Source organism: Podarcis tiliguerta (genome assembly GCF_965153285.1).
Source record: "Podarcis tiliguerta genome assembly, chromosome: 12".
NCBI lineage: Eukaryota > Metazoa > Chordata > Lepidosauria > Squamata > Lacertidae > Podarcis > Podarcis tiliguerta.
In genome coordinates this window covers 49,049,174-49,068,866 of record NC_139545.1, presented here as the reverse complement: position 1 = coordinate 49,068,866, position 19,693 = coordinate 49,049,174, and the positions used below count along the sequence as shown (strand labels likewise).

Sequence of the window (19,693 nt, the reverse complement as noted above, 5' to 3'; positions counted from 1 at the left end):
CACTGCGGACCTACTTTGCCCTTCCCCTTCATACCACCCTATTCTTTTTACAGTGCTTCTATTTACACATTTTTACATTGCAGTTTAATGTGACAAAATATCTGCCGCTGGACAACGTTCCACAAGTATGGGTTTTGCCTAGTCACTCTCACCAGAACATGATTCGTATTACTGAGGAGACAGAAAAATGAAGCACAGTGTCATTTTCTCACCTCGGATTAAACTCTTCATTGCCACCTTTTCTAAAAAACAACTACAATTAACAAAACCGAAAGAAGATATATCCTTACTCACCGTTACCACTTGGGGGAAATGGCATATTATGCTGTTTGAGTCTGTAAGGCCCTGTTAGTCCAGGAGGCCCTACAGTGCCTGCCTGAGGACCGTGAAGTAACAAGTGCTGCCTGTACTCAAAGGCTACATTTGCTCTGTGAGAGTTCATCATTCCCAGAGAGGATGGGACATCTGGTGCACTGCTCACTTCATAACTGTTTGGAATTCTGACATGCAGAAGATTGGAAAATGCAGCCACCACACTGCCAATATTCTAGAGTGGGAAAAGGAAAAAGGACAAGGGCATAGCATCTTTTTTCTTCATCACATACTTAAAAGAGGACTGCACTGAAATGGAGCAGTGCATGTTTTGCAGAACAACCTCCCCTGAATGCTCTCGTCCAGTTTTGGGGTGGGAGGGATGTAAAACAGGTCACACATTTGCACACACTCCAAATGGCAGACTGAGGGCAATGCTTCCTGGGCTCACTTCTGTTCAGCTTAATGACAGTAAATTTGACTGATTGCCTTATGATGAAACATCAACACACTAGCTACGTGATCCCTGATTGGCCGGGATTACATTAGTAAGAAGCCCTTGTTTTCTTTTTTTTAAAGAAGGCACCTAAGCTGCTATTATTATTATTATTATTATTATTATTATTATTATTATTATTATTATTAAATCAAGGAAAGCAGCTGCTTCAAAGAGCATGTGATAAAACAAGGAAATTGGGAATTTGTGAACCCAGACCTCCGCAATCTAAGTAAGTGTCTTTTTCTTCGAAAAACTGTTTGTGGGAAGTATTTCGGTGCAGATTTACAATTTAAAGAAATGGCACTGAAACCAATAACCAGAGTTTACAACAACTGTTGTACTGCAACACAAATAAAATAGCCATAACGTCTGCAGGACATGGGGCACAACATTGTCACAGATACATGCAGCTCACTGGAACTTTCCTTACCTCTGCAGCTGTGGGATGTAAAGTAATTGCTATGGATACAAGGCCAGATTTTGGACCATTTTGAGAAGGACCAAGCTGAGAGCCAAAGAAGCCAGAACCAGGCTCTGTTTTGATATAATTCCTTTTTTCTTCTGAACCTTCAGTTAAAGGGAGAGATACAAAATTAAACACGCATGGAATGGAGGCACATGAACATGCCGGTGGGGAAATTAGTAGAAACATCTAGAAAATATTTTGGCAATACCTTTTCCAGTACTGGCAGGTAGAATTGGAATGATGGGGGATGGAACAGGTTCGGGCATCTCTTCCTTTACTGCTGACAGATCAGGGTATCTGCTTATTTCCATGCCCATTACACTCTCGGGAGAGGAGGAAGGAACAAAGCTGTCAGGAGTGTCTCTGTCATCACAAGGATCCTGAACCCTGAGAGGGAAAATAATTGGAAATGTTTTTCACATATAGATGTGTAAAGTGGAAATGGGTATGTTTAGCCTGGTAAAGAGGAGACTGAGAGGAGATATGATAGGTAAAGGTACCCCTGCCCGTACGGGCCAGTCTTGACAGACTCTAGGGTTGTGCGCCCATCTCACTCAAGAGGCCGGGGGCCAGCGCTGTCCGGAGACACTTCCGGGTCACGTGGCCAGCGTGACATCGCTGCTCTGGCGAGCCAGAGCCGCACACGGAAACGCCGTTTACCTTCCCGCTAGTAAGCGGTCCCTATTTATCTACTTGCACCCGAGAGTGCTTTCGAACTGCTAGGTTGGCAGGCGCTGGGACCGAACAACGGGAGCGCACCCCGCCGCGGGGATTCGAACCGCCGACCTTTTGATCGGCAAGTCCTAGGCGTTGAGGCTTTTACCCACAGCGCCACCCGCGTCCCTTTAGATATGATAGGCATCTTCAAATATTTTAAGGACTGTCACATGGAGGGTGGAGCAAGCTTCTTGTTTTCTCCTGCACCCATCCAATGGATCCAAAAGTTACAAGGAAGGATATTCCGACTAAACCTCAGTAAGAACGCTCTGACAGTAAGAGCTGTTTGACAGTGGAATGGACTCCCTTGGAAGGTGGAGGACTCTCCATTGTTTGAAGTTTTTAAGCAGAGGTTGGATGACCATCGGCCATGTATGATCCAATTTACCTGAATTCAATAGGACTTACTTCTGAGTAACATGGTTATTTAGAATTTAGCAGCATCATGGAGCACCTAAGATAACAGATACCCAACACAAAGCTAAAAATAAAAATACTTAGAGAAAATATCTACCTCAGCTCTTCATGATTGTTATGAGGTGGGGTTGGAAGAGAAGCGGGAACATCCACACTTTTAGGACCCTGAGCCATGGCTCTGGCTAACAGATCATCCTGTGGTCTGAAAGGCAGCTGAAACTGCTTCGGTCCCAGAGCTTTGGTAACTGAAATGCAGCAAGAACAGAAAAAACAAATGACCCAAATATTCAGTGACCTATAAAAGGGGGCGGGGAATCAAAAAATGGATCCTAACTTCAACCTATACTTCTTTTGTTTTACATTTAATTAGACTTTCATTCAGTAGCCAAAGTTATGAAAATCTGCAGCATTCTCATACAAATGAAAGGATGAGGGAAGCTCATGCCCACTTTATGAGGACCAACAATATAGCTATCTATACTGGCCATGTATACATTATGTAAGCACAGAATATGCACAAAATGTTCATCAAAGTTGTTCCTATAAATTTTGTGAGAAATGATAACAAAAAGTCAAAACATTCTGCTGTGAAGTGGATTTCAAATCTGAAAAAAGTAAGTAAATGGTTTTCAGACAATCTGAAAACTGAAAATGTATACTCTGGCATACATGTGAAAACTTACCATCATGCCCTCCAAGCATTCCAGCCTTTGTAGCAAGTTCTTCAGTGGTTGCAAATCCATTTACCATTTTTTGGCAAGTCACAGGTGGAGGTGTAGGAGGGAGGGAGGCCGGAGGAGTGGGAGGGTTACTCAAGTTATTCTGCTGCAAAAGAGGAAATAATTTAAAGTTAGCTTTCAGCAAGTTTATCTGGTACGTGATAAGTTATGTATCTTACGTACAAAAGCTCCAACAGAATGAACATAATTTTTATTTTACAACTGCACATACATAATGCACCTGTTTATCTACCAGTCACACTGGCTTGGTTCAGATGCAACACAAAACCTGGTTTGGTGCTATGAGAATGAATCTGGAAGGATAATATACTCAGAATAAGAATTCAGTTGCTGGGTTTGGGGGTAAACCATAGCTTACTATTATATCGAAGCATTTGACCTGCAAACCAGGACTGCAAGCTTTGATCAACTTTGATTTTGCATGGCAAATGCAAGCCATAATTTGCAGGTCATGTTTGAAGTTATGCCTGAACTGAGGTGGCTGGCTTGGTTCACCCATCACACTAAGCCGAACCACGGCTTAGCATAAACACATGTGTGTGGGTTCTGGGCAAGAAGACTGGCTGGGGAAGAACAAAAAAACCCTCATTCTGCTGCAGCACTGCAATGAGCTAAGCCATGGCTTGGCCTTAGCCTGTCATCTGCAGCTGGGCTTGTGGTTTATCTCTCTCCAGACTAACTACAAGCAGTAAGCAAGGTTTGCTCCATGGTTTATGGCTCACGGTTCAGGAAAACTTAACCATAAGCCTGGGTTTGGATGACACACTAAGTAAAACCAGGCCTTAGTTCAGTGCAGGGTAGCAGAACAACAGAAGGACCAGTGGGGAGCACTGCAACCACAATCCCCTCGATGGGAGCCCACATGCTCATCTGTTTGTGCTAAGCTGATGCACCATAGCCAAGGAGATCCTCTCATCAGTCACCACCTATCTAAAGGCTTCCTCAAACTCGGTCCTCCAGATGTTTTGAGACTACAATTCCCATCATCCCTGACCACTGGTCCTGCTAGCTAGGGATCATGGGAGTTGTAGGCCAAAAACATCTGGAGGGCCGAGTTGGAGGAAGCCTGTGGTAGAGCATCTGCTTTACATTTCAATTTATGGCATCTTCTCTCTAGGAACGTCCCCTGTCTGAAACCCTGGAGCACCATTGCCACTCAGTGTATACAGTGCTGAGCTAGATGGACCAATGGTCTGACTCAGTTTAAGGCAATTTTCTGTCTCTAATAAATGGAGTGATTCATACAAGAAAGGAAGGACAGACACTATCCTTCAAATTAACAGTCCTTTATGACTTCAAATTATTTTGTGTTTGCATTGCACTGGGAATTTTGTTTAAAAAGAAACTTTAAAGGTTAGGATTACAACTTTCACAATTGCATCAGTTTGAAAAGATAGTTATAGAATAAAAAATATTTACAGTGTGAGTAATGGGTCACATCCAATGCTGTGGTTCCACTATGGCAGTAGACTTCCACTTGTGCATCAGAACTGCGCCCCCCCCCCACCCCCCATGTCTGCCAGTGTGGGAGGGGAAGTCCCGTTGCACAAGCAGAATTCTGTTTTAAATATGCCTCACCACTTTCCAGTGAAGAAGAACAATAATAAAGTTGGCAATGAGAGAACAAGAAAAATGGAATCTTTTAAAATCCAGCATGTCTCATGAAACACCGTGGTATAACTACTGCTGGATCCCAATGTTTTGTTTCGTATAGAACATTTGGAGAATCTATGTAGAAAAAAAATACACCTTGTAGATTAGCTGAGAATAGTAATCTGATACCCCGTCAAGCGTTGCACTACCAAAGCTTCCCAAAAGGCGATTTCCACTATTCAGATGGCCACTGCCATAAGGAAGAAAGTGGGCAAAACTCACTCCAATTATCGGCTCCATTAGAGGCAGCAAAGAGAGTTGCTGTAGGAAAAGATGAGTAGTAATTATTTTTCACTAGCAATATGCAACAATGAACTGTAAATTTCCACTCAATTACACTAAGATGACTGTGACCATTAGAAGCCCAAGGTTTTTTAAAAACTCATTTATTGAACACTAGCCTTGAGGTTAGTCCTTCAAGTACTTTACATAAAGGACTTTAGACAGAATCACAGAAATGTAGAGTTGGAAGGAACTCAAAGGTCACCTAGTCCAACTTCCTGCAATACAGGAATCACAGCTACAGGAATCCCTGATAGACTGCCATCCAACCTCTATTTAAAAACCTCCAATGAAGGAGAGTCCACCACCTTCCATGGTAGTCCGTTCCATGGTTGAACAGAGTTCTTCCTAATGCTTAGTCAGAATCTCTTTTCTTGTAATTTGAAATAATAAATAATAATAATAATAATAATAATAATAATAATAATAATAATAATAAATTTATACTCCGCCCATCTGGCTGAGTTTCCCCAGCCACTCTGGGCAGCCTCCCAACCAAATATTAAAAACACAGTACAGCATTAAACATTAAAAACTTCCCTAAACAGGGCTGCCTTCAGGTGTCTTTTAAAAGTAAGATAGCTGCTTATTGCCTTGACATCTGATGGGAGGGCAGGCGCCACTACCGAGAAGGCCCTCTTCCTGGTTCCCTGTAACCTCGCAATGAGGGAACCGCCAGAAGGCCTTTGGAGCTGGACCTCAGTGTCCAGGCTGAACAATGGGGGTGGAGACGCTCCTTCAGGTATACAGGACCAAGGCCGTTTAGGGCTTTAAAGGTCAGCACCAACACTTTGAATTGTGCTCGGAAACGTGCTGGGAGCCAATGCAGATCTCTCAGGGACAGCATTATATGGTCTTGGCAGCCACTCCCAGTCACCAGTATGGCTGCCGCATTCTGGATTAATTGCAGTTTCCGAGTCACCTTCAAAGATACCGCCACGTAGAGCGCATTGCAGTAGTCCAAGCATTGATTTGTCTCCTACCCTTCAAAGGAGAAGAAAACAAGCTTGCTCCACCTTCCCTGTGACAGCCCTTCTGATTTCTGAAGATGACTATCATATCTCCTTTTAGTCTCCTCCAAGCTAAACATACCCAACTCCTTCAACTGCTCATCATAAGGCTTGGTTCCCAGACGCTTGATCATTTTGGTTGTCCTGCACACATTCCAGATTGTCAATATCCTTCTTAAATTGTGGCGCCCAGAACTGGGGGACTGACCAAGGCAGAATAGATTGGTGCTACTATCTCCCTTGATCTAGACACTATACTTCCGCATTGCTTTAGCTTTTCTGCTGCTGCATCACACTGCTGACTCAGGTTAAGGTATGGAATTACATCCTTTCATGCACTCTACCTGTGAGGTAAGCAGGCTTTACCAATACATTTTTGCTCGCAGACTTTGCTCTCAAATAAAATAAGCTAACACCATCAGGACAGTGGCTCTCCAACCGTGGAGCACTGCAACTGTTTCCCAACCTTCTATTAATAATAAATGAACAACAAACACATTGTTTTAAAAGCTTGTTGCGTAAAATTAAAAAAAAAAAAATGTTTTCATGATGATTTGGAAAGTTGCAATAGTTCTGCCTCTTCTGTCTCACCTCCAAGCCTTATTATTTTTACCTACCTTCCAACAGACACTTTCTTCGTCTTTTATGCATTAGCCCTATGCCTTTACCAAGCGTCTTTCACTTTGCCATTTCTCAGTCTCCTTGCTTTCTTCTCCATGATCCTGGCTGCATTCTTTCATCAACACTCCCTATGCAATCCCTAAAACACTGACATTATGTTGCAGGGGGCAACAAGTCAAATATGTCAGCACCATCATGCATCACAATAAATCTAGATGTGGATTGTAGGCAAAGATTAAGTGCACTTAAAAATGTAAAAACGTGTATTTCTAGGTAATCAACTACTGTGAATAAACAAGCATACTAACAAACCCTAAACATTATGGTGCTGCATGTGATCACCTTGCTCAGTATAGTCAGTGACATAATATATCTTTTAAGTTCTTTACCCCTTTAGTGCTCACCTGTTTTAACTGCATAAATGTTTCAGTGTTAGGGTAAATAGCATGCTTTTCCTCTTCCTCTTTTTTCCTCTTCTTAGATCGAGGTGCTGCCTTCTCACCCGCCCTCTGAGTTCGTTTATTTCGTTGTTTTTTCATTTCATGTCCTAAATCTGCCCTCTGAAGCTGGCTGTTACCACATCCAAATGTACCCTGCAATGGATTCCCTAATGATTGCTTATGGGGGACGGGAGGGAAATGATAAAGATATATCAGTTCAAATCACTTAGTTTAACATTTTGTTTTGTATTCGTATAAAGCAACATATAATGCTACTATACATTTGGCATTACTTTATTAGTTTATTATCTATAAGAAGCAAGACACCCACCAAATGGTAAGAACACGATTATGAAAATGAGCATGGAGGCAAGTAAATCTTTCCTTCCCTGTTCCAAGGAGGTTTTGCCCATCCTTGTCTCCAAAATCCCAAGCTTTCACCACATCTTTAACTCTGTCTGCTGCCACACCTGCCCCTTTGCCTTATGCTTTGTCACCTCAGCTACTCCCTTTAAACACTGCCTTCCTTCCTCATTTCCTGGGCCCCAAGCTGATATTGCTACACCTTTCATTACTTTAGCTTCTGCTTACTCTAAAGCGACTTTCCAAACCACCTGCTTTTTCTGCCTCCATATATCTTTGCTATCTCCTCAGCACTCTTTAATCAGGCATCCAGCCTGCTTCCCTTCAGCCTTCAAGAAGGGGTCTGATATGAGGAAAGGGAGAGGACTGGTCTATTGGATGCCAATGTCACACAATCACTTAAATCTGCATACTCATATAGCCTTGCTGTAGCTCTGCTTACAGTAGTTCCTAGCAGGAATACTGGTGGGGGTCTTTGTCCCAGGTGCAAGCTTACAGGCTCCTGAAACATAGCTTATCAATTCCACATCTCCCATTCCTTTTGGCAATACCCATCCTACCCTGGCTCTTTAAAAAGCAGTACTGAAGGAGAAGGTGTACAGAGACTCACAAATGTTGCAGATATTTTTCTTCCTATTTTATGTATAGGTTTGAATGCTTTTTTGTTACTGCCCAAATTTAAATGATAAATATATGGAAAACATGCAGAAATCATAACTCTTTGAGGTACAGGCACCCCCCTCACTTTTAGAAAAAAGCTAAACAACAATAAAAAAGAAAGCACTACAATTACCAGTGGCATTAATGATTTTAGGAGGGTGAAGAGAAACAGAAGTTTAGAAGTATATAATTGCACCCATGCTAGAGAAATGCCACCCTTTCTATGTGATTCCTCCCTGCCCTAGTATTTTTGTTAACATGTTGTTTTGCTTAACAATGTCCAGAGTCTCTTGACAGGCTGCAATAATGACAAAACATACACACCTAATGAAATCAGAACTCCAGCATTCTACAGTAATATTTCATAGACACAAATGAGCTCTCTGATCTTAGATTCCAATAATGTCAAACCAAGAATCACTGTCATTAAAAATTATAGCTTTTAAGTTTGAATACAAAAGCCATTTTAAAATTATCAGTATAATTTATTTACATACAAAAACAGAGTGCTAATGGCAGCAAAACCTTCCAAGCACTGGTTTTATCCAGTTTTCAAGAATATTGTGCAATTATCAATTCACAACAACAGGTTTCCCTCTGGGAGGCACAAGAGTTTATGAAAGTACAAGAGTGACTCCCTGGAAGATATGTTAGCTATGAATTACTAAATTGGCTGACAAAATATATTATTCAGTGTTCAGCATGACTATAGTTATTTTTTCTAAGGTGCAGAATATCTTCATCAGTGAACACCACTAGTTTATTACTGTGCTCAAACTAACTTATTTTGAGTTTGTGACTCAAGTGTTAAAAACACACACCTTAAAATCAAAAATACAAGAACTTTTGCCGTTCCTTATCTAATATAAACAAATGACTACTTTATGATAGTATCTATTCAGGGACCATAATCCAGCACGTCAAAGGAAAACTGAGGTTTATAATTTTCCATACAATCTTAAGCTTCTCCTCACATCTAAACTGGATATTCACTAAAACAGTTGCTTGCGAGTAGCTCTGTATATTTGTCACGCATAGAGGCTGAGATGCTGCAACTATGTATTCAAAGGCTGTGGAGTCTGCCTTTGAATCATGCTTCTCCATTTCCTGCTTTACTTGATGACCTCTAGGGGGGGGTGTGAAAGCCCATACACAGAGCATTGTGAAGGAGGAACATGTTCAACCAGTACTGCCTTTGTTTTTTTAAAGGGCATATCCTTAGCGGCTGGGCTATTTTAAATTTACAAAAAAAAATTAAAATAAATACACAATGCTGCATCATTTCCAATACCCTCTAAGTCTGGATGTTAATAATAAAAATTGGTTACCATGCTGCCTTCCATCGGATCCCGTTTCCCCACGAATTTGCTCTCCTTAGCACTCTCTTCTGACTGTAAGCTGCTTTCTGCTTTCTGCTTGAAAAGAGAGGCAGATTTTTTGTTCTTAAGCAAGTGTTTGAGGAGTTCATTCCCTGATTCCCCTTTTGCTGCTGGAATGCTGTCAGGTTGTGTCTGATTCTGCAAAGAAGGGGAAGGCTGCACAGTAGCTTTCTCCTCTTCCACTTTAATGCCATTTTCATTCTCCATCTTAGGCTCAGCCTCACTAGGGCATTGATCAGCGCTTGTCTTTTCCTGATTAATTTCCTGAATGCTCATAGAAGCCTCTGGCTTGTCCTTGTCTGTCTCCTGGTTCATGCCTGGCTGCTCAGGCAATATGTTCTGTGGCAAATCAGTACTGGAGAGCTGACTTTTCAATTCTAAGGAAGACTGACTCTCTGCAGCATCTGGAGGGGATGAGCCTGGCAGCTCCTCTGCCTCCGATTCTCCTGGATGCCGTGGAAGTTCACCAGGCGTGCCAACTGTTGGGGTGGAGACAGCATCTGAAACAACTGGAGTTGGGGGTGCAGTTATATCTGAATGTGGGGTTGATGGGGTATTTACTGACTCAGCATCGTCCTCTTTCTTCTTCTTTCTGGTTCTTTTCTTTTTGCCCTTCTCCTCTGGAATGATATCAGAATACAACTGGATGAGAGACTGACTTGTTCCAGGAAAGTTTGTTCCATGGGGCATGGCGTCCTGACCACAGGGGGGACCACTGCCAGTTCCAGGAGAAACTCCAGGCAGACCAGTGGCAAACTGAGGCCGAACCTGGTACTGTGAAAAGCTTCCACGCGGCTGCTTGACAGAATGGAAAGGGGGACTTCCATCTGGAATTGGGGGAGGATCGGGAACAAAGGAGGAAGATCCCACTGGCTGCCGCTCACTACACTGCGGAAAGCTGGAAGGAGGTGGGGAGTTTAGAGGTCCTTGCTGCATAACGGGTCCCATCTGCTGCTGTTGATGCTGTGGAGATTGCTGAAGAGGCCGTGGAGGCCGCATGAAATCGCAAGGTAGGTCTGAATTGAAGAACGGTATTTGAGGCAAAGAAGTTCTGGCATTTAATTCTGAGCCCATTGTACTGTGCTGTTCCATTTCCATTTTCTGCTGCAGAGCTCTCTGCCGATCCACCTCCTGCATAAGCTGAATTCGTTGCCTTTCCTGCTGCTCTCGCAAACGCTCCTTTCGCTCACGCTCTTGAAAGCTTTCACTAAATGGGTTGTTGTCATCAAACTCTACACGTGGTGGTGGCCCTGACTGCACATTTGAGCTAGGAGCTGACACAGAAGTGGGAGTAACAGGATTCACTGGCAACTGTGCCATTGGTGGCTGCATTCTTGGTACATTGTGTGGGATGTGTGCTGAAGCAGCACTGGGAGGTTGCCATCCAGGCAAACTTGGCATTCTGGGTGGATTGGGTTGTCCAGGAACAACTATGGCGTGCTGTTGATGCTGAAGCTGTGGAGATACCATTGGGAAACTCTGCTGACCCACTGCTGGTGGAGATCCTCCTGTGACCATTGCAGGCTGAGCAGGCATACCTGGCATCATTGCATGGGGTCCCATTCCACACTGTTGCTGTTTAATCCGATATTCTTCAATGAGTTCTGCATGCTCTTTCTGTTGCTTTCGTATCTACAATGTAAGCATGTTATTAACTGATGTCCCATAAAAGTACATTTTCTGTTTCTTAAGCTGGAGACTTCTGTGAAAAAATGAACCTTAATACATATAAGCAATGAAAAAATATTTAAGAAAATACTGGACACATTTTACAAACTTTCTTTAATTTTTTTTTTTTAAATGAGCTAACTGATATTCATTTCTGTGATATATAAATTCACTCTTTTTCCTTTTATTGTCTACATTTGAGCTGCAAAGGAAAGAACGACTGGGTAGATTTCTTTCAGCTTAGCAGGGCTGGTATGTTGGGTTATGGCTCTACCTAACATACCATCCCTGCTAGCTGAAGGGAAACAGAACAACTGACCCACCTGAAGGGTAGATTTCCTGTGGCTTAGCAGGGATGGTATGGTAGGTGGCACCGTCACCCAACATACAAGCCCTGCTAGCCAAGAGGAAATATAGATTAATATGCTTTTCTCTATACCCATGTATTCACCTTTGCCTACTATCAACGGAGGCTAACACTTCATGCCCGTGATAAAGTGAACTCTAGTCCATGAAACCTTATGCCACAATAAATTTGATTGACTTTAACTCTGTTAATTTGGTATGTATTATACTATATTACATTAATGTAGCTCCACTTCCCCTGCCCCCAGCTCATGGGCAACTAGAAAATCAGGGTCCCAAAATGAGTAGGAGTCTCCACAAATAAGGGAGGCTTCACTGCTAAAGATAGTTACCCTTGAACATCTGGAGGGCAATGGAGATGGGGACAGAGTTACTGTGTTTATTCATGCTCTCCCTACTATGTGTGGTTATTTAAGCCCCATTATGAACACCTAAAGTGGGTTCAAGAAAACCCCTGAACTGCAGACCTGACTCTTCAGAAAGAGTGCAACTCCAGTCATAGCCAGATCAATGTTATTATTGGTCAACAGTACCATCCTAGCTGGATTACGTTTCAGCTTGTTTGCCATTCCAGAACTGCCTGCAGACACCTGCTCAGGATTTCTACCACCTCCCTGGTAGTAAATGGGAATGCAAGGTAAAGCTGTGTGCTATGCTTTTCTCTATACCCGTGTATTCATATTTACCTATTTACATTCATCCCAAACCTCTGGGTAACGTCTCTCTCTGACTCCATATGAATGTTAAAAGCACAGGGAAACAGAAGTCTTTCAGCAGCACCTGCGGGACCCGCCTCTCCAGAAAAGGCCCAATCCACCATATCTTCAAGTTCATTCCAGAGAGGCTATCCAGAAGAGTACTATAGATGATGGCATCAAATGTTACTGAGAGGTCCAGGAGAAACAACATGGTTGTATTTGTTCTGTCTGCTCTGTGGCACAGGCCAGGCACCTGGGCAGTCAAGACCATTTTTGTCCCAAAATCAAGTCAAAGGTTAGACTAGACCAGGTTTAAATTTTGGGAATACCACAACCTGCTCTAACCTGTTCAAAAATGATAGCTTTGACAGGGGACAATAAGTATGTGAAAATCTAAAAATACTTATGTGGGTCTGAATCTTATACTTTTGTTTCTTTATAAAAAATTGCTACCACCTCTTCTGCCAGTTTTAAAATTGTTGCTGTTGGAACACTTGCAATTTAGTTATTGATAAACTCTCACCTGTTCAAGTTGTTTTTGAACCATACTCTGCTGCTCAGTAACATGCTTAAGCTGCTCTGCATCTTCCTCTGGGAATTCTCGACCAGCTTTCTTTGCAGTGCGCTGTTTTGCAGATAGTGCCTTTTTTGATTTTCTGTGTGCTCCAATTTGTTCTTCAAGGAATTTCTGCTGCATCTGAAGAAGCTGCTGTGTTTCTTGTAGCCATTCTTCATATTGCTTTCTGTGTGAATCATCTAAGGATAAAACACAACAAATGAATTTTCTTACCATGGGTTTTGCAAACTTTCACAAATATCGTTTTCAAACTGATTTCAAAAAGGAGGGATTTTCTTTTATATCAGCCCCCCCCCCAAGTATTAACACCTTTCTCTTTTTGTAATAGAGAAAAAATAAATTATTTTGAATAAAATAAGAAAAGAGGAAGTAAAGCATCAACAAAATCTGGAGCATGCAAGTATGCATTAACATCTTTCAAGGCAGAATTTAAGGCCAATATTTTCTTACCCTAACCAAGGAATCAAGTGCTACCCCTTTGAAACTGACAATGGGGCTACAAAATCTCCCTCCCCCTTTTAAAAATAGGTTTATATAAAATACATATGAAAATGAATGTCAGGTTAGTCATTATTACTCAAATATTATTATCATCTAAGCAATGCTAATTATTCTGAGATGTTTCTGCAACTGGTTTTTCTACTTTTTATAAGTTTATAACTTTATAAGTTCGGTAGGTTGTAACATTTCAAAAACTTACTATGCACTGGCTCAGAATATTTCAGTTAATTGTGTCATAATTCAATTATTGTCTTTGAAAAGGCTTGTAAATAAGCTGTGTGTGTTCTGAAATATAATATGTGCCCATGGAGTTGGCTTCAAAGTCTAATATCAGTTTATGAGAGTTAGATACTTACTTACAAAACCAGGACCAAAATTTGGAGGGTTGGGCCTAGACATCTGCGGTGTTAGGTTTCCATCCTTGAAAGGGGGGGGAGGGGGGGAAACAGAGTGTGTTAAACAAAATTCTGTTTTACAGTTGCTCTGAAGCTGTGAGGAGTGGGAAACTGTGCTACATTCAACATGTGGTCAAGAGGCTGCTGCTACTGAGTTTGGGTTATAGGTTGTGGCATAGTTATGGACCCAGTCCAGAAAACATCCTGCTTCCCTTGTGGGATGATGAGCTCCTCTGACAAAGAGATGATCATTGCAATAAGGTGTAACAGTGCAACTCACCTGCTCATATCAGGTAAGGACAACAATTCAAATGTCTAGCGTTTCAGGCCAGAGACTTACTCAACTCATGAAAACATTAGTGGCTGTGGATATGGATGCAGGTTTGTCTGAATGCTCTATCCATTATAGCACAGCAGCTTTTAGACCACAATTCCACTTACGAAAATCTGCTTTACTTCAAATTTCAGGACACGTTACCTGTGTGATTGCTTGCTGGACAAGATTCTGGCTTTCACCGCTTGGTACTCCTGGCACTGCTTGACCCATAAAGGCAAATCTAGTAATGGGTATATAAAATCACATTTTGGATTTGTTTTACAGCTAAAATTAATGAAGTGTTAATAATATGAGATTCTGATATAACTAATCTCAGCAGGGAAACAGTGTGCTCCTGGGCATGCCCAGTCTGCTGCTTCACATTCCTAGCCCCTGCCCTTTTCTGCATACCACAGAGTTATTGCTATGTGCAGAGGAATACAGCTGTTTGTGGGTATGACATGAATCACAAAATAGGAAATGAATGATTAATGGTAAAATTAACGCTAAAATTTACTTTGCTAACCTCCCAAGGAAGGTAACAGCTATCAGAATAAACTGAAATTTCAGTGAGCAGAAACTCATGCTGATATCTATGAGAAGCTAAAATATTCACAATCTTTGCCTACCTGTTCATGACCATTTGTGGCATGCCCATATTGTTCTGTGCCATTACTTTATTGATCCCTTTCAGAGCCACCATTTTCGCTTTCATTATAGGGTCAGTGATTGCATCAAAATCTATGAAACCAAAATTTAAGAAGAATAAGTATTTATTATATAAAATAGCCAGTGTGGATAAGCACATCATTTGTTCACCACTGCTAACCAGTTGAGGCCCATTTTTAAAAGTTTCATAATTATGACAGAAAAACTGGTCCACTGATCTTTTAATTATTTTTAAAGATAATTTACTGTGGTTACTATAGGTCTTTTAGAAATTCACACTTAATAATTGGCTCAAACTACATTAAGACAGGGTGACTTTAATAGATTGATGCTAGAATGCTGATAGGAATCATAGGGAATGTTTTAGACAAAAGCAGTTCTCTTAGGTGCCATATTCCCTCTTTATACTAGCCCTGAGCAAGTGCCAGCAGCATAATACCTTGTTTGCAAGAGAAGTAACCATATTGCTGGAGGGAGAGAGGGAGGGATGTCTGGTAATGGACTGTGTAGATTGCTTTCACCCACTCATGTATTTGCTTTGAGGTTTTTACTCTACCTGTCGCCTTCATGACAGAGTCTTTCCTCAAGGATTTCCTCTGACTAGCTTGCTTCAACCGAGTAAGCTCACAATTTATACAAATTTCAATAAATTGAAGTGAGAGCTGGAGCAGTGATCTCTCCCTAACTGACTTGCTAACATGACATTCTTGGCCTTATGCAAATAGCAAAGGTAGGTTTTTGCCATACTCATACCTGCAGAGCATGTTATACCATGCTCTGAATCCAAAACAAAGAATATACAATGACAACAAGAATATTAACATATTAACTGGAATTTGAAAACAGAATATACCAGTGGGGAATGTGGTTATAAGGAGTGGCAGAGTAACTGATCTGCACCTGCTTGCCCAATCCAATTGAACAGAAACACACACACACACACACACACACACTTGAATGCATATGCAAATACAGAACATGAACAGAGTTTGGCAGAATGAAGAATCATATTTGCTCTTCCCCTTGTGGAAGACACCTAATATGATGCACCTTGTCCCAAATTATTCCCTTCACCTTTACTTCTCACCCAAATTCCCACTCATATTCCTCCTTCCTAAACTAGGAGGGCCAGTAAAAATGGACTGGCAGCCCCCCACCCCCAAAATTCAAATGAAGTTGACAGCATTGTTTCAGACTAGGCACCAGATAAATATTTTGGCTTCTATAATCCACGTTTTCAGCTGCTCAGTAAGCTACCGGTATGTCTATTGCATTCCAAATACACACTTTCCCTGCAGGAACAGAAAACCTCTCGGACCAATTCCAATTTTCTTTTTTTCTACATACAGATTAAACAAATTAGAAAACACAATAGAGATAATAAATTTTATCAAATGGTGGACATTCCGAGTATTAATACCGTACTTTACCATGTGTAAGACTAGGGTTTTTTTTATGTTAAAATAATGTTTAAAATTCGGGTTGTCTTATACACAGATAGTGCCGAGTGTATTTTCTTAATTTTGAGTCACCCAAAATAGGGGGTGTATTATACACCGGGGGGGGGTGTTATACACTGAAAAATACGGTATATGGTTGTAGATTCTATCGCACTTAGCATTATCAAAGAAAAAACAAAAACATACCAATGTTGGGGAAAAATGGCTCTGAACGCTGGCGAATCATGGCTTGCATCTGTCGCTGCTGCTGCTGCTCTTGCCTTTCTTGATCCAAAAGATCTTGCAGCAGAAGAGGCTGTTCTTCTAGCAGAAGAGGCCTCTCTCGGTTTTGCTGCTGGGCTAATGTTTGCGGAATCATCATCGGCTGTGGCCCAGGCATACCACTGGGGCCGGGTCGATTTACAGCAGGCACAGTTTGATTACCAGGCTGCACTGCCCCAAAGCTATTAGCTGTCTGGCCAGGAATAAAGGCTGGATTTACCGCTGTCCCTTGTGAGAAGTTATGGCTTATTTGTGGAACCATGTTCACATTAGGTACAGTATTTTCCATGGTTTGACCAGCAGATGTCATTAAAGTTTGCGGCATACTTGAAACAGGGTTGATTTGTGCTGCTGGCTGTGGATTAGGCGGAGAGCCCAGAGGCCCGACATCAGGGTTTTCTGAATTCTCATTAGCTAACAAACTTGTAAGAACAGGAGTGGATCCAGAGAGATTGCAAGAACCTTGAGCTGATGTTGGAGCAGGGCCCGGAACAGTATCTGAGCTGGGCACAGTGATCTCCTCATTCATATTTGTTTTGCCAGGTAATTCCACATTATGGGGCATCACAGATGTTGCCTCTCCATCGTGTAACTCTGTTTCAGTCATAAACTGAGTGCCAGAGGATGCCACACTTACACCTCTTTTTTCACTTTCAGATTTAGTTTCTTCTAATGTGTTTGGAGACATAACTTCTGTTTTAATTTCACTGACTTCAGCTGTTTTTTTCTGAGGAGACAGTGCTGTAGGAGTGGCAGGTTTTTCATCCTGCTGCTTTTGCTGAGTATCTTCTGCTTTGCCTTGTATTTCATCTATGGGGACATTAAGATCTAGCTCCTCACTAAACATACCTTTTTTGTCACCCAAATCGTGGTCTGGATCAGTGTAGGCAATTATGTCAAATTCGCCCGATCTTAGGAGGTAATCAAGGTGGCGATCATTTGTTTCAAGATTATCTAATGTGTCCAGTTCATCTCCTTTGCCATCTTCTGGGTCTAGATTTAGATTTTCAAGGTCCTCATCAACTAAATCTTTAACCTCAACACCCTCAAGGTCCTTGACATCTAAATCTTTTACAGAGGAGTCATCAGGATCAAGCTTTTCTTCTAACCCATCAGTGGGTTGGTTGGGAATCTGTAAGTCACTTGCTGCCTCAGTAGGTGTTGCTGTTGGCAAAGAACCTCCTGAAAAAGCATCATTAACTGGTGGATGACCTAAAGAACACATGACTAATACAGGTGGTTGGTTGGGATTCACTATAGCTTGCTGACCTGGTGGTAAATGCTCCAAACCAGTTGCCACATGCAATGGATTGTTTAGGCTTTGAGAATTACGTCTTGTGGGCTCTAGGTGTCTTGGGCCTTGACAGTCCTGTCTAGGTACAAATCCTGTATGTTGTTGATGCTGGGGGACTGTGTTCGTAACAGCTGATGAGGAATTAAAAGGAAGTCTTGGCCTGCCTTCGGGTGCTCTGTGACAGAGCTCAATAAATGCCTGCCCCATGATGTTGTGCTGTTGAACCTGAATACCTTGTGGTGGGAAATGCTGCGAGAGTCCAATAGGGTTGCCCATTTGTGGCTTGTTAGGGAGTCTAGGCATGTCAATTGATCTTCTGAGTTGTGGTGGAACTCCAGCACGTTGCATTTGCTGGGGAGGCCCAAGGAAACGTTCTTGACATGGTGGAGGACCATGACCACCTCCAGAAAAACCAAATCTGGGGAAAAAAAATTTGGTTGACTTGGATTGTACACTGTAGAAAGTTTACACAACAAACCAATTTTGTGGGATATTATATCTTTTGAATCAATTGAAATGACACCTTTGCTAGCCAATTTACATTCTGACTGGCTGTTACTGAAACAAATTATTGGACTAGATGGTCATTACATCTAAAGTAGCAATACATGTTTATCTTCATATTTTGATGAAATCCAGAGTAGGCGTCAAAACAGAGTGGAACTGGTTTAAATTAAGGCAATTTACATAACTATTGAAATAATCAAGAAAAACAAGTGAAAAAAATCAAGTTTCAGGCTAATCCATGTATTATCTGGGCTAAACAAGCATTTACTGCGATAAGGAAATACAAGTTTGCAATATATTATTTATAGTCTGCCCTTAAACCTACAGTCTCAATAGAGCCTCATCACTTCCCAGAACATACCTTTGTTGTGTCATATATTTTGCACTAAAGAATTTAAACCTACTTGTAGAACAATTTTGAAATTAAGGATTCTAAGCAAGATCACTTACATGAAGAGGTCACATATTTTTGCCCCTGCTTTGTTGTTTTTCACAGAAAAGCAAATGTTCAGCAGGTTCGATAAAAGGGTCATGAATTCAATTTAAAGTGGCCGAGTGTAGCCTTTAATGTGTTTGCAGTATTACATTCAGATATAATTTTAAACCGGAACATTTTTAAAGGGTCACTTAATATAACCAACACTTAAAACATATAGAAAAAAACCCACAAATTTATTAAACAATGACATATTTTATGATGAAGTAATCAAGAAGTATACCTAATTCCATGAGGTCTCATTGCCATTCCACCCATATCTCCTGGAAATTGGGGTCTATTAAACTGCCCATCGATGGGAAATCCTGTGAACCTCAGTCCGCTGGGAGGGACAATGGCTGACCTAATATTCCCAGGATATGGAGGAGGAGGCCTGTTAAAAATCTGGTTCAGATTTTCTTGTTGCTGCCATGGTTGAGTAGATCCTGCATGAGGTGCTGTGGTAGGCTCTTGTGGCATTTTCTCTTGACGGATTGCATTCTTCTTTTGTTGCTGCTGCTGCAGAATAATCTCACGTAATTTCTGGCGCTGACAGGGAACAAAAACAATTCAGCTCATTTATTTATTTCATTCTTATCCCACCCTTCATCAGCAAGTGATCCCAGGACAGGTTATATACATAATGAAACATCAAAACAGAACAAACAGTAAATAAAACATTAGAAGAACATAGAAAAAGCACATAAGTAACACATATCTCCTTCCAGTATTAATATCACAAAATCAGTTCCCCTCTCTGCATCAGAAGCCTGAAGGAAGAGATGAGCTTTTAGCTGGTGCTAAAAACACTAAACAATGTCCGCACCAGCCATTATCTCGAGGGGGAGATTATTCTACAATTGGGGTGTCACCACTGAGAAGATCCTATACTGTGTAACTGAGTACCCCTCAAGAGATGGGACAAGCAGAAGGGCATCCCTGGCAGT

At 41.5% G+C, this 19,693-nt stretch overlaps 1 protein-coding gene across 16 annotated transcripts in view; it reads right to left on the bottom strand.

Annotated features, from left to right (window-relative positions):
- Window positions 1–19,693, bottom strand: part of KMT2C (lysine methyltransferase 2C) — a 143,104-nt gene that overhangs the window by 12,343 nt on the left and 111,068 nt on the right. For 13 of the 16 annotated variants that reach the window (XM_083405853.1, XM_083405863.1, XM_083405864.1 and 10 more), the window contains 14 exons: window positions 18,991–19,295; window positions 16,396–18,182; window positions 14,710–14,821; window positions 14,243–14,321; window positions 13,726–13,789; window positions 12,815–13,047; window positions 9,509–11,191; window positions 7,122–7,334; window positions 4,901–5,065; window positions 3,095–3,236; window positions 2,509–2,656; window positions 1,486–1,664; window positions 1,242–1,378; window positions 295–547 (listed from right to left, as the gene is read on the bottom strand). In XM_083405853.1, the coding sequence (XP_083261979.1) occupies window positions 295–547; window positions 1,242–1,378; window positions 1,486–1,664; window positions 2,509–2,656; window positions 3,095–3,236; window positions 4,901–5,065; window positions 7,122–7,334; window positions 9,509–11,191; window positions 12,815–13,047; window positions 13,726–13,789; window positions 14,243–14,321; window positions 14,710–14,821; window positions 16,396–18,182; window positions 18,991–19,295 (5,500 nt within the window). The remainder of the gene's footprint in view (window positions 1–294; window positions 548–1,241; window positions 1,379–1,485; window positions 1,665–2,508; window positions 2,657–3,094; window positions 3,237–4,900; window positions 5,066–7,121; window positions 7,335–9,508; window positions 11,192–12,814; window positions 13,048–13,725; window positions 13,790–14,242; window positions 14,322–14,709; window positions 14,822–16,395; window positions 18,183–18,990; window positions 19,296–19,693) is intronic. The other 3 variants (XM_083405862.1, XM_083405854.1, XM_083405855.1) reach the window with 3 other exon arrangements.